This window comes from Lontra canadensis, unplaced genomic scaffold, assembly GCF_010015895.1.
Source record: "Lontra canadensis isolate GAN:19392208 unplaced genomic scaffold, GSC_riverotter_1.0 scaffold124, whole genome shotgun sequence".
NCBI classification, from domain to species: domain Eukaryota; kingdom Metazoa; phylum Chordata; class Mammalia; order Carnivora; family Mustelidae; genus Lontra; species Lontra canadensis.
The window spans coordinates 128,314-143,322 of record NW_022631118.1 but is presented as its reverse complement, the minus strand read 5'-3'; the positions used below and the strand labels follow the sequence as shown (position 1 = coordinate 143,322).

At 51.1% G+C, this 15,009-nt stretch overlaps 1 protein-coding gene across 1 annotated transcript; it reads right to left on the bottom strand.

The window, feature by feature from the left end:
• Nucleotides 1-597: 597 nt before the first annotated feature.
• CAV3 (caveolin 3) lies at nt 598-13,963 on the bottom strand. Its single transcript, XM_032841503.1, has 2 exons — nt 13,696-13,963; nt 598-1,316 (listed from the first exon to the last, which is right to left on the bottom strand). Exons 1-2 carry the CDS (start codon nt 13,807-13,809, stop codon nt 975-977), a joined length of 456 nt encoding a protein of 151 aa, XP_032697394.1. The 5' UTR covers nt 13,810-13,963; the 3' UTR covers nt 598-974.
• Nucleotides 13,964-15,009: the final 1,046 nt, after the last annotated feature.

The following is a 15,009-nucleotide window of genomic DNA, read 5'->3' as shown; positions in this document are numbered from 1 at the left end:
TAATCACAACAGCCACCCCTACCCTTTATTCTAAGGACTAAGTTCTGAATAACCCTCTTAGGAACAGTATCTCTAAAGAATGTAAGATTACTGTTTTTCTCCCCCACTGGGGTTAGGTGAGGAGAGGGCAGGGCATGCCTTTGCTATTGTTCTTTACATCTATAGTGAGCCCACAAATGTACATATTGGACCTTATGCCCCCATCACATTTCTGAATGTTTAAGGGGTGCATGTGCCAAGCAGGAGTGCCAGGGGCTTGGGGTCTGCTGAGCCAAAGGGGAGGTTCAGAGAGTTTTGAACCCAGGCTCTGCCATTGGCGGTTCCAGCCCAAGGGCCATTTTCTTCTGTTGGTGACCACTGGCTGGCCCAGAGCAAAAGAACTCAGTGGGAAGTAATCTCTTAAGGAGCATGGGGGAGCAGATACCCAGCAAATAAGAAGCCCAAGAGGAACCAGACTCCGTTCTAGTTCTTGAATTTGGCCAAGAGAAGGGCCAAACAACTTGCCCCGCTTGTTTCTCAGGGCAGCAAACTGTATTTTTGGAGCTCATGGGGACATGCACGGACCTTATTGACGCACACAAAACAGCGTTCTCCAAATGCAGCCAAACCCCTTTATTGGAGCCACCCTCCTAATGCCAAGAGTCACTGGTAGCTTTCCCGGGCAGCATGCATGGACAGGTTGACTGCGGGTAGGAACTGAGTGCTGGTTTGTGCTGTTACAGTACAGGTGAATGCAAAAATTTGCGGTAGCTGCCTCTTAGCAAATTCTCTTTCCTCCTGCCTGGTCACGGGGACATCGAGGTGGGGTCAGGGGCAGACTGCTTGCGTGGCTGGGCTGTCTTTTCTTTCCATCTTGGGGGGAAATAGCAGTCCCTAAAGAGAAAGTGCTCACCGGCAGGCCCATGGAGCAGAACCAGGGGGCCAGCCTGGACTGACTCCCCCTGCCCTGTCACCCCCACCACCCCCACCTGGCTTTACACTTCCTTCCGCAGCATGACCTTGATGTTGCTGCAGATCTGGCCCAGGGCAGCAAAGAGAGGGTTGCAGAAGGTACGGATGCAGAGGGAGTAGATGTGACTGATGCACTGGATCTCGATCAGGTAACTCTTAATGCACGGCACCACTGCCCAGATGTGGCAGAAGGAGATGCAGGCGAACAGGAAGCCCCAGAGCAGGGCCAGTGGGACCCCCAGCAGCGTGGACAGCAGGCGGTAGCACCAGTACTTGGAGACCGTGAAGGTGGTGTAGCTCACCTTCCACACGCCGTCAAAGCTGTAGGTGCCCACGGGTTCTGCAATCACGTCTTCAAAATCCACCTGCGGGGGCGGGAAGGGCAATCTTTTAGTCACAGCCTCCACCCACTTCCTACCCTTCTGTGTGCCAGCATCAGAATGCTCTGGAAGGCTGGTTGCACCTGCTGGCAGGGTCCCACCCCTGGGGATGCTGAACCAGCACAGCTGGGGGGACACCTGACACTGCATTTCTGACAAGCTCCCAGGTGATGCTGGTGACGCCCAGGAGCAGTGAGGCACAGAAGTGCCCCCCTCAACTTATGGGGGGCTAACAGGCCCTGGGGGATTGCGTGACTTGCTTAAAGCCACAAGCAAGTTAGAGGCAGGCTTAGAGGCCTGGTTCTAAATTTCTGTGATTTTGTGATCCTGGAGAGTTGGATGGTCCTCGTCATCCTAGGGGTAAGGAGGAGCTATCTAGCTAGGCTGGTCCCTGAAAGTGGCCAGGTAGAAGACAGGGCGAGGACTGGAGAAGCATATTGGGTACAGCTAAGACTCCTGGGATGGACAGTGTGTGCCCTCGGGGATGATGCAGTTGCTTCCAGAAGGCCAAGTACAAGCCCAGCGCGGCCAGAGTGAGGCGGGAGGGGCCCGGCCAGATAGTCACTGTGATGAGCAGTCTCCGAAGGCTTTTGCGCAGGGACTGGCTTGACTTGATCGGAGGTTGTTTTTTTTTTTTTTTAATTGAGGTATAATGGACATATAACATTATATTAGTTTCAACATAATGATTTAGTATGTGTATATTTGGGAAATGATCACCACACTAAGTGTAGTTAACGTCTGTCCCCACAGATCGATACACATTTGTGTGTGTGATGAGAACTTTCAGGATCTTCTCTCTTAGCACCTTTCATAGCTGCTGCCCGGTCTGTGAACTGCAGTCACCGTGCCGGAACTTAGGTCCTCATGAATTATTTATCTTATGAATGGAGGTCGTTCCTTTCCTTTTTCTTTTTTTTTTTTTTTTTAAGATTTTATTTATTTATTTGACAGAGAGAGATCACAAGTAGGCAGAGAGGCAGGCAGAGAGAGGAGGAAGCAGGCCTCCCGCTGAGCAGAGAGCCCGATGCGGGGCTTGATTCCAGGACCCTGAGATCATGACCTGAACCGAAGGCAGAGACTTTAACCCACTGAGCCACCCAGGCGCCCCCTGGAGGTTGTTCCTTTTGAGCCCCCTTTGCTCACCACCCACCCCTACCTCCCACAACCGCCCGTCTCTTCTCTGCTCTCTGATCTGAATTTTGAGCAGCTGGCTGAGCCTGTGTGGGTTGGGAGAGAGGACACAGGGAGGGGCCCAGTGGGGACCCATGGCAATATTCCAGATGGGACCTGCTGCGGGATGGTTTGGGGTGATGGTGATGGGTTAGAGAGGGATGCACGGGTCGGAGGGCTATATCAGGGTCTGGCATGTGGTGAAGTGAGGGTCGTGCCATCCTGGCTCATACAGGTGTCTGGTGCCGAGTCAGGCCGAGCAGGCCCGCGGCACCTCACCCTAGTCCCGCGGCAACCTCAGACGGTCCTCTCCCTGCTGCCCACCCCAGCCTGCCTTGCAGCTGGAAGGAGCACCGGTGCTCAGAGAATCCGGTTCACACATTCCACTAAAATAGTGGCTGAGGCCCCATAGGGGAGGTGGGAAAAAATAATAAGTAAACTTGAAAAAAAAAAAGATTACTTTCAGCAGAGTCATTTAACTCATCTTTCTTGAGTCGCTGTTATGTGTTAAACACCATCATAGCTGCTTTCTTATATGCAATGTCCATTAGCATCCCTAAGCCTTAGCTGTCCTGTCTGTGAAATGGGGACATGACCATATTCCATGCTCCTGGGCCATTTGAATAGAAGCTGGTTGAAGGAAGGCTCAGACTCATCAGACCCAGGGTGGAGGGGTCGCCTGTGAGGCTCTGGGTAGGCCAGAGCTCAAACATCAGTCTTCCAGGGGATCCTCTCATCTGGGCCCAGAATCACTATTCAAATTACTTTTCATTATAAAATGACAGAGCCACATTGCAGAAAATTCGGTAAACAGTAAAAAGAAAACGAAAGCATCTCCACCTTGTATTTCTCTAGTACTAACAATGTCATTGCTTTGGTACTTTTCTTTCCAGGGTGACTTTTTTGTGGGGAGGGAGTGGACATAATCCTGTTGTACATCCAATGACAAGTCCTGTTTTTGGCACATGAGTATATTCTGAGCTCCTGTGCCATGCCTCAGGTCCCCAGATCCCCCTGGAGACAGCAGAGGATGAATTCTCCCCCAGGGGCTGCTATGTTCATGGAGAGCAAAGTTGACAGACAGACTGGGATTTCAGGCTGCAGGTGATGTGAAAAGCTGGCTCAGGGAGTCAGTGGGACCTTCCAGGACCCCCTATAAATCTCAGCCTCCAGCTGTCTCTGCTGGGGTTCAGCAGGGGTCATTTAACCTCTTAAAGGGGGGGCTGGATGGAAGGACAGGGCTGGAGGGAAGAATATAAATACGGTCCTCATCTCAGAAAGATGGTACTTATTCCTGGAGGGCTTCTGGGAGGTGGTGGCAGGCTGGGAATTTGGTGGACTGTGAGGTTTGGAGGCAGAGATGGAAAACTGGTGTGCTGGATATTTGGAAAAGAAGGCCCAAGATGGCTGAGGAGAATTTCGTAGCTTTGGACAGTGCTTGGAAAGGGCTGGTATCTTCTCTATTTGGTTTTTATGGGGCAAAAGTTCAGTTGTTGTTTCTCAGGGGAGCTTTCAAATCCAAGAAGCTGGTGAGGAGAGGCCTGGGGACAATCGTTCCAGCCCCGATTTGGGTCCACCCATAATGGTTATTGAGGTTCAGTTAGGTCCCTAGGGCCTGGGTCCTGTCCACTGAGGAGTTCTGACCTCTGCAGTCTGTCCCTCCTCCATCATGGCCGTGCCCCAGCCTGATGCCTCTGAGCACCCAGGCTCGCTTCTGGAGCATGGCGGAGCCCCAGGAGCTTTGCCAGCAGAAGGAGATATTAGGGCAGAGATATGCCTCCCTGTTTTTGTCCCAGCAGGCACTTCCTCCTTCCTTTGTCCTCCCACTCAGTGCGTGTAGCCTCCCTGCCCTTCTTGGGGCTGTTCCTTAGGATGGTGCCTCCCCTACTCACAGGTGACCCAGCCCTGCCTCCTCACCTCACAGGAGGCAGACCACCCGGAGGTGGGAGAGAATCTAGGCCTCCTGATTCTAATCTAAGCTGTCCATACCGCCCGGCCAGCATCAGACGCCGAGGTGGTTGCTGGCTATGCGGCGTCTGAGGTCTGGTCCTTGTCGGCCAGAGAGACATGCTCCAAGGCAGGGCTCCTGGCCCCTTCTTTCCAGCCACCCACCCTGCTCCTTAGTAGCCCAGCCCGCTTTGTTCACTTAGTCCCATGTATTCTGCCTTTCAACACATGTGATTATTTGTGTCTGGCCTCTGAGAGGCGGCCGGGTGGAAAAGAGCCCTGTCTGAAGTCCCACTGCGGAGGCTGGAGTCCAGCTCGGCTGCGCACTTGCTCCGTAACCGTCAGCAAGCGGGGTGAGCTTTTCTGTGCCTCAGCTTCCAGGATTCATCTCAAAAAGTCTGAAGGAGAATTCAATAAAGTAAGACATCGAAATACTCAGAACACTGCCCGGCACAGAATACCGGACTCATCACCGTTAGCTGCTGTTGTGGGTTGTTACAGAGTATTCTCTTCAAGAGGACAGTAGAGCCCCAAAAGTGGCTTGCCACACCAGTGCATGCGCTGCTCTGATGAGTGACTTTGGCAGGTGTCTTACAGCTCTGCGCTTCACCTGCTCATCTGTAAAATGGGCTTGCTATTTCTTACTACCTTGTTATGAGGAATAGAAATAATTAATCATCCGTTCATCCCCCTGACCATCTATTCACCCACCCATCCATCTCTCATCCATCCATCCATCCATCCATCCATCCATCCACCTATCCATCCTTCCATGCATGATCCACGTGTCCATCCCTCCATCCGTAGATATCCACGCATCCATCCCTCCATCCACAGACATCCACGCGTCCATCCATCCCTCCCTCAAACACGGATTTATTCAGCACCCACTCTGTGCTTGGCCATAGACAATGTACCTGGCACGTGCTAGGTGCTTAGTGACAGTGAGTATGTGTTCACTTGTTCTCAAGTTCCTACAAAAATATATCTCAGAAAATCTTTTGACACCCCAGATCCTAAATACAGTAGTTCTGTGACTTCCCTGGTTGTGATTGTGTGCGAGTGCACGCATGCCTCTGCCTGCGCTGATAAGATGGGTGCAGTCCTCTTTTCCCTCATTTTCTGTTTATGGTAATCATCTCACTCCCTGAGACCTCTCTGTTGTGTCTTTTAATGATTATTTCTTTGCAGAAGACATCGGTGCTGACGTTTGAATTATTCCCTGTAATTGCCTTTGGGCACTGTGCATGGGGGCGACTGCTCATTTTCTGGGAATCAGAAAATGTGCTCTCTGGGGGGTGAGCTGTGTGGGCGGGCCCAGCTGTTTCCCTCACTCAAGGTGAGCATTGGGACAGCTTTGGGGAGGTATTTATAAGACCCGGCTCAGGGAGATCTTAGCCAGTCACGCCAGTGTATTAGAAGCACAGAGTGACTTCATTTCCGAATTCGTCTCTAAAGTGGAGGAGAGAAGGCTTTTTCTGGGACAGTGGTGGTGGGGGTGCTGGACCTATCAGCAGAGCCTCAGGGCTTGGTGTGCAATTGGAGGAAGGGTAGAGGATGGGAAGGGTGAACGTGGCTGCCCATTGAGTTGGTGTCCCCTTCTCTGGCATATTTATTTTTGGAACAGTGAGAGAGCCAGCTGATTACTTGGAACGAGCCAGCACAGCCCCCACAGGCTCCAAGAGGGTGGGGAAGGGTGCAGGACAACAGGGGCAGGCTTTTGCTGGAGGATTCGGGGAAGGCCAGCAGTCACCCCCTGTCAAAAATACCTCCCATGATTCCAGTATGACTCAGTCCTTGGGCATCCTGGGCCCTGGACAATTCAGATAGAGTATCTGTGGGTGGAAAGCAGCTCTAGGCAGGGGGATAGACATCTGGGGGCCAGTCTGCTCTTGACCACTGAGTTGCTGTGTGATTTGGGTCACGGCGCTTTTCCTCTCTGGGTCTCTGGGGTTTTTTGTTTGTTTGTTTGTTTTTAAACTACCCCAAGAGAATTGGGCCAAGATATCCAGTGACTCAGAGTTCGATTTGAAGTCAGAACACCCAAGGGGGAGGCTTAGGTTTACTGGTCTTAGTTTTCTCGCTTAGTACCTTGCTACTTACAGGTTGGTTCAGAGCGGGTGCCCCTCTTCCCAACAAGGTATGGACAGCAGTTGCGAGTAAGCATTTAGAAATTGTCACAGAAATTTGAGCCAGTCGTATGTCTGGTAACTCTCTTAATAATAAAAATTGGGGTTTACGTTGTAGATGTTTATTCTTCATTTCGTTTCCCTAGTAATTCATCTCTATTTGAATTTTACCAAAGTCTCTGTGTTCAACAAATTGAAATTACAATAATAAAACTGGCTCTTCACCCAGATAATTTGAGAAATGCTGGTCGATGTAGTAGGAAGCTAACATGATGTGATAGCTCTGAAACAGCTGAAAAATGACAAAGCTTCGCTTCTTGTTTTGTGATTTGTAATCACAATAATAGAATCCTATATGATCTGGGGGGAACCAAAGCAATGCTCTCTGCTCAGCGGGGAGCCTGCTTCCCCTTCTCTCTCTGCCTGCCTCTCTGCCTAGTTGTGATCTCTCTCTCTCTCTCTCTCTGTGTGTCAAATAAATAAATTGAAATCTTAAAAAAAAAAAAAAGAAAAGCTAGATGACTTAGGAACTAGGAGTCCCCATAACACATTCTAAGTACCTCAGTGTGAGTTAGTTCAGTGTAGCCCTTCCAAGAGTACCTGACAGGGGACCAGACATGTCCAAAAGGAAGAAACCACCAACATGGCATGAATGGCAGGTTGGATGACCTTCCATAACCCAGTCTCAGCCTGCCCCTTCTTCTTTCTCCCACAAATTCTCTTTTGGATGCCCTTAGTCTTATCATTCTTTGGCAGGCAGAGTAGCAAAGAGGTTTCCTCTGTGAGCCAACTCTGCCTCGCCCATGGTTCATGGCTTGAAAGAGTTCTGGGCTCCACTGGTAATGTCTGCCATGGACATAGGTAGGTGCAGGTGGTGGTGGTGGCAGTACCTGTCTCTCAAGTCTGTCAATGCCACTCAACGTCCTTCTCAATATTATGGCTTTTGTTTATTTCGTTCCCTCTTCTTCAAAATTCTTATTCACATTTTAATTTTCTCCCCATTTTTTTTATGCACCTGGGCTCCTGTCTCCCCATGGATCTGGTTCCTGTTTTTCCGAGACTAGTGTGAGGTCTTCCTCCCTTAAACCCCAGGACACTGCACCAGGTTGTCATTTATGGTGTTTAGCACCTTTCCCCAGATATTCTCATTATCTGAGTCTCATCCTCTCTGTTGGGTTGGATTCCCCCCTCCAGAGGAAGTACAGGTCAGTTTCATCTTTCCGCAATGGGGTATCCAGGTGGATCCAAATAGGGGGCAGAGTCTGCTGAACTGGTGACTGCTGGGTCCTTTGGCTGTTTCTTAGTCTGAGCTGATAGGCAAAGGGTGTGGTTTGTGTGTTTTTCTAAGGGAGGAGGGTGTTTAGTGGCAAATGTAGGTTGGAGGTGGGATGGAAACCTCTAGGATGGGTGGGAGTCATGTCTGGGCTCCTGCTCTGTTTGACTTTGAGTGGCTACAAGGAGGGAGGCTGGAGCCTGAAGGTGAGGGACCTGTGTGACACTTTGGGCTCGTACATTCCTGCTCTAGGATCTGGGTGCCTAGGTGTGGGTTAGGGAGACAGTCCTGAGCCCTCTCAGAACTCAGAGAGGCCTTTGAGCTGAGGCTGTGGTCCTGCAGGAATGCCAGGGAAGAGGGCTGGGACATTTCCCAGGTGGGTCTGAAGGAAAGGCTGGAGAGCCCTGGGGACTGCTGCTGCAGCTTCGCATCCCTGAGAGCCCGGCACAGGGCCTTGTGTGCAGTGGGCCTGTTGTGCTCATCATCATCTCCTCTGAGACAGCACAGAACCTGGCACATAGTAGGCACTCAGAAATGATTCGTGGAATCCGTACTCTGGGAGTAGTGGTGATGGTCGGGAGCAGGGGGAACGGGCTATGCTCAGTTCTAATCCCCAGGATCCTCCCTTTTTCCCGAGACCCAGCCCAGAACCTTGGGGACTGCAGTTCAAATCTGGTGGGCTGCACAGGGCTCTTGCTCTGCCTTTGGCACTCATTTTCCAGCCCTGGTTCAAGGGCCATACCATGCCTTCTTTGGGGAAGTTTAGGGAAGTTTTGGCTAGAAAGTCAAAAGGGAGCACCTCTGGTCTTCTGGGCGTCAAATCCACAGACAACATGGGTCTCTCTCCTGCTCTGTGTCCTTGGCTTTTCTGTGTGAAAGCTCAGCAGTGGCTGGCAGAGGGAATGGGTCTCCCTCTTTGCCACCCAGCCTCTGTTGCTGCCAGGACTCAGGTCAGAGAGGGAAAGGGATTTTCCTGGAGTCACACAGTGAGCCTGTGTCAGGGCTGGGACCGGAACCTGGGTCTCTGTAGCTCGGTCTTATTCCGGCCTCTTCCTGTGTCTTGCATTCTAGCCCACAGGGCTAGCGCTGGTGAAACCACCCTAACAGGTCCCTCTGTGGAGGCCGAGAAAATTAAGGCCATCCCACCTCAAGTTTGGCTTGTAAGGATGTATTTTATATTTCTATTTTAGCCAGAGGCTTCCATTGAAGTTAAACAATAACTTTGTTGTTGAACCCTTAAACTGTCCCTGCTCCCCTTCCCCCAAGGGACTTAAAAACAAGTCCCGGAAACCAGCTCCAGATGTGGAGACCAAGAAAAAAAAGGCTGTACCCACCTCGAATCTAGCCCTGATATAAGTACAGCCATCTTGGCAAAGCAAAAGCGGGCACCTTGCACTGTAAGAGTGGGTTAGCATAAGAATGGCCATCCTGAAGGCTGAGAAGCCATTTTACTGAGCGTCCCTAACCAGCCCACAGGGCATACGTGACTTGAGACAAGAGAAAGTAGCTAAAACCTGAAAAAACAACTTAATCATATACCACCAGGGCGGTTAGGCGGTGGCGCCACAGGAACCAAATGTTAAAGAAAAACAAATAGTTAACTTGCAGAGATCACAATCCTGCAAGACAGGAATCTCCCTTGGTTTGCAAATGTCCTGGTGATTTACAACAAAAAGGGCTATCTCTTCAATGGCCCAATTTCCAGAGACAAATGGCTCAGTTCCTCAAGGACTAAGATCGCCCTCCCCACCATAAAACTGAGGGAGGCTGAGGCAAAGTTAAATTTCTTCTAAACCTAAATCTCACTTAACCGCCAAGATGGCGCCAGGGTGACGCCGGGGTGGCAAAAGGTTAAACAAAGTTAAACTGTCAAAGTGGGGTGCAAGATATGTATGTAGCTATGGAAAAGTGCCTTGAAAATGCTATATAAACCCTTGGCTTTGAGTACTCGGGGTCCTTGTTGAAACCCGCTGCGCGGGGACCCCAGCTAGCTGGAAATAAACCTCGCTGTGTGACTTGCATTATCGAGAGTGTTCTCTGTCTAATTGAGGGGTGGTCGACTCCGTACCCTAACAGGCCGATGTGGGAAACAGAGGCAGAAGAAAATCATTAAAATTCCTCACCTACTGACAAGCCCTTGAAACAGATAGAGTGGCTCTCCCCTGGGGACTTAACTGCCCTCACCTTGAGATTTTGCTAAGGACAATCCTAGCCTGACCGACGTCCTACCCCGACAGGTCCCACCAGAATCCTGTAAGTCTACTTTAACAATTCCAGGGGTGCCTGCATGGCTCAGTGGGTTAAAGCCTCTGCCTTCGGCTCAGGTCATGATTCCATGGTCCTGGAATCGAGCCCCACATCGGGCTCTCTGCTCAGCAGGAAGCCTGCTTCCTCCTCTCTCTCTGCCTGCCTCTCTGCCTACTTGTGATCTCTCTCTCTCTCTCTCTGTCAAATAAATAAATAAAATCTTAAAAATAAATAAATAAAATCTTAAAAACAACAACAACAACAACAACAACAACAATTCCTTTAGGAAGCTTTATCTCTAAACCTCCAAGATAGTGTCGAGAATCATTCCCAAGTATATGGCCCACTGATATACATCTAAAGGGTCTCACGAGAAGATTTTTATTATTGGTAATAAATAACCTTTCTCCCAACAATAGCTAGCCCCTCAAGGTCCTGGAGACCTTGCTTCCAAAATTCCTTAGAGACTTACACCATCCCTAATCCCCTTCGTACTCACCCACCACCGAGTCCACCCCTACTCTGCCTTTAAAAACTCTAACTGTAATCTGGTTGGGGGTCCAAGTCCCTATTCCGCTGTGTCGGGTATATTTGGGCCCAAGCTTAAGCTTGTCAAATAAACCCTCGTGCGATTGCATCGGTGCTTGGCTCCTTGGTGGTCTCTCGGACATGAAAACTCGGGCATAACACCTCCTGAGCCTTCTTCTTGGCCTCTGCCTTGTTCCTCTTTCTGTCTCTCTCACCCCTCGCTTCCTTTTCCTGCTGCCTCCCTCCGTCTTGTCTTTGCCTCAGCTGACTAACAAAGCCGAGGTAGCCCAGGCTCCCGTTCACAAGCCGCCTGCCCAACCAGCTCTCCTGTCTCTTTCTTCTTTTCTATATCCTTTCATAAAACCATACACAAACCCCAAGTCTACTTCAACCTGTTTGTGCTGTTTATCCGACTCCGATCTATGATCCTCGTTCTGAATTTCAAAACTTTTTCATTTCTTAGTTACTAAAAACAAAAGAAAGTCAAATAACCCCCCCCACCAAACCAGGGAACATCCAGTAAATACACCAAACAATCATCTCTTCTCGACAAGATTATCTGCAAGGGTTTTGCTTAGCCATTGAGGGATGTTTCTGGGGTTCAGGAGAGACCGCTCTCAGACCCCTGGGAGGCTGCCTAAGCCACTGCACCTGTGGGGCAGCTCCCAGCCCTCCCTCGGATTAGAGGGCCTCCCTTGGCCTGGGGCCGGCTCCCTCTGGGCTTGGTGGGGCCCAAGAGCCTCTCTACACTGGTTACCTGTTGTGGGTCTCTTTAGAAGCCACTTTCTCCCTTGGGGTCCTCTTCTCCACCCCTAGCAGCCGGCCGGGATCTCCCGAGGGGCACCTGGCTGTAAGAGCTGGCCCGTGGCTGCGTGGCCCTGTCCTGCACACTCCTCTGAGCTCCAGCTCCGCTCACACGGGCCACACCCTTGCTGCGAGCCAGCGACTGCATTAGGCACTTTCCAATTCCTTATTTTTTATTTCTCACATTATACTTTTGTTTTCACAGCGCTGCTCTGAGAGTCCTGTATCTGGTAGAGGTAAATGAGGGAATGCTCCTTGTACAGAGGGAAACTCAGGTCCTGAAAAACTGGGTGGCTTGCCCAGGGTCATCACTTTGATGCAGAAGAGAGTAATTTGAAACCAGGCCTTTTATTTTATTTTATTTTATTTTATTTTATTTTATTTTTGAAACCAGGCCTTTTAAAGCCAAGTTCAGGACTCTTTCCTCCAGACCATGCTGCACAAACCACTGATGAATGCTATTTTACATTTAGTCATTTCCTCCTTGTGGCACTTCTCACACTGGGCCATAAGTACCCTATTGCCCCACTAATGATACAGATAAATACAATAATAACATAGTATGAGCTGTGATGGGGAAATGCCCTGAGGGAAGTTGGGACATGGAGGAGGGTGTGGCTGACTGCCTGGAGGAGCTGAGGAAGGCTTCCTGGAGGAGGTGACCTTTGAGTTGGGTCTTGAAATCCAAGCAGGTCATTTACCGCAGGGAGGAGAGGGAGAGGGGTCGAGGGCTCCTGGTATAGACACAGGAGTATGTTTGGATAGGTGTGGCTGGCTACTGGCGTTGGAGCTGGAAGGTGGAAGAAGAAGGTTGGGGCTTGAAAGCCATGGCGAGGAGTTAGAGTTTATGGGACATGGGAGGTATCCCACCGAGCTGTGGGATACAAGGGCTGTGCTTCTGAGCAAGTGCAGAACCACACTATCTAATCCAGTGGCCACGAGCTTTGAGCACTTGACCTATGAGTAGGGCAACAGAAGAATTCTCAATCTTGTTTAATTTTAATTCAAATGTAAAAAGCAATACTTCATTCTGAGATGGGAAAATGTTTTAAAATACTGGGAACAATTTGGGCCTGTGACTCGATTTCAACTTTACATTTATGAGATCTTAGGACCGGACAAGGATTTCTGATCCACGTGGAGGCTGGAGGGATGGACAGCCTACATGTGAGCTGCGTGCTGGATCTCAGAGATGGAAACAAACTCTACTCGTGCACTGATAATTGTTTTAGATCAGTTACAGGCTGAAATGATACTATTTTGGAAATATTGGGTTAAATCAAAAATATTACGAAAATTAATTTTACCTGTTTGTTTTTCTTTTTTGAAATTGTGGCTGCTAGAAAATGTGAAATGACTTTGGGTGATTGTATATTGGGTCGCATTGTATTTCTACTGGTCAGGGCTGATCTGTGCTTCTGATGCATTTATAGGACCCAAGGGGTCCCAGGCACCTGCCCTCTTAACAGCCCTTCCAGAGACTCCCATGCTGGGGGTGGGGCACCCTGCTTCCAGATATTCTGCTGAAAGATCCCTGTGGCTACCAGCTGCTGGGAGGAGGCTGGAGTGAGGGGTGTAGGCCTGGAGGCAGCCAGGCTGCTAGTGGCATCCAGATGCGGAAAGAGGCTGACTCAGGCAGTGGTGATGGGGGAGACGCCCTAAAAGCTAGGTAACTGTCTGCTGAGAGCTTCCTTTCAGGAGCCCTCCCAGAGGCCTCTGCCCTGGTCTGGCTGCAGGACCTGGGGTCAGGCGGGGAGCTGGCATGAATGCCGGGCATGGCCCCCCACACCATGGGCGGTAGACACAGGGCAGTGCTCTGGGGGAATTAATGCCAACTGGAAGCCACCCTCTGGGATTAACCCCGCACCCATTGCGGAGACCGCAGAAATAACCCCTGGCGCAGAAAAGAGCCCAAATTGGCCACCCGTTTGTCTTCATCCTGGGACGAGGGCCAGAAGCTAAAGGGAAGAGCTTCGGAGTAGTAGGGAGGCACTTGCCTCTGACTTGCCTCCCCGCCCCAGGCAACACCTGCGTCATGTATGTGCGGCTGAGATTTTGTTCTTGTTTACGCTAAACTTTCTTTGGGGGTGTACATGCTGGCTTTTGAGGGAGGACTTGGAGAAGACCGAGGAACAGGGCCTCTCATCGTGGAAGCCGGTCGTGGTTGTGCATGGAGCAGAGCCCTCCCCTGTCCTGTGCCCAGACACTCTACAGACCCGACACCTTCCAGGCAGCGGTGCCCAGGCAGGCCCGCCGAGCCTACCTTCACGATGTCCTCGTTAATGTTCTTAGGGTCTCGGTTCACCAGGTCGATCTCCTTGCAGTGGATGTCCTTGACAATCTGGGCCTCCAGGTCTGTGTGCTCTTCGGCCATCATCTTGGAGCTGGGGGACTGCAGGGGGAGATCCGAGCCGTGTGGCCAGTGTGGCTGAAAAGACTTGGGGCAGGGACACAGTTCAGTGTCCCCAGACTTGTGTCCCGGCAGGCTAACCAGGCCCCACCCAGCATGCCAGCTGACAGCTGTCCCACATAACTTCAGCCTCCCTCTCGCTAAAGCCTCTGTGGCAGGCCTCCAAGCTAAAATTAAGACTGGAGCTCTGCTGGAAGGCCCAGCACTCCTTACAGGGGCTGCTGAGGGCACCGGGCCTCACCCGAGAGAGAGCAGAGGCTTTGGCATCTGTGGGCCACAGGATGGCTGGGCTGTTGGTGCGAGCCCTGGAATTCGCCTGCTCTGGGCGGGGTGGAGGGGTTGGTCCCCAGCTTGGGCCCTTGCGGGCTGGGAGCTTCGGCACGCCTTGCCTCTCTGGCCCACCACGCTCCCACCTGGAGAATGGGGCCTCGCTAATAACAGTCAGGGGCTCTGCCTGCCCTTCCGGAGAGGAGGAGATGAGCTCGTGTGTGGGAAGGGGCTTGAGGAACTGAAATGCTGTATGGTAGGGATTATCACTGGAGCATTTAGTACCTGGCCCTGCCTTTTGGGGGCCGGGAGCAGGGCTGAGTCTTTGCCACTTCCGGGGTTTCCCTGGGAGGAGAGTTGATGGACTGTGGGAGGAGACAGAGAAGCAGACCCCTGATGGGGCTGCCCACCCTCCCCTGCCTTCTTGATGCCATGTGGAGGGCACATGAAATCCATGTTTATGCTGCCCTTTGCTCTGCCCCAAGTGACAGTTTCCGGGGTGCCCGTGGGCCACAGACACTGCATGGGTGTCGGTGGGATGTTCCTTTCCAAGGTGTCTGCTCGGTTTCCCTGGGTCCTTGGGCATCAGGCAAGGTCCCCGAGCAAGACTCTGGGTCCCTAGGTGCCAGGGTCTGTGGACCCATTCACCCACCTCCCACTCATTCATTCAAGATTTGCTAACAGCTGGTGACAAATAGACCAATTAGGCTCTGTTCCTGCCCAGAGGAGCTCCTAGTCTGTGGGGACAGACCCATTAAAAAATAAGTAATTATGATAGGGTGTGGCAAGTGTTACAGCTCAGAGATATTTTACAAAGAACTTGCCTTAAGAGGTCCTCAGGAAGAAATAGCTTACTCGGAGGCCATCAGGGAAGGCTTCCTATGGGAGGTGTCTTTAGAG

Excerpts from the sequence above, each read along its gene's own strand:
- CAV3 (XM_032841503.1), bottom strand. The coding sequence starts at position 13,809 with ATGATGGCCGAAGAGCACACAGACCTGGAGGCCCAGATTGTCAAGGAC. Across the intron at positions 1,317-13,695 it reads TTAACGAGGACATCGTGAAG|GTGGATTTTGAAGACGTGAT; the intron begins GTAGGCTCGGCG and ends CCGCCCCCGCAG.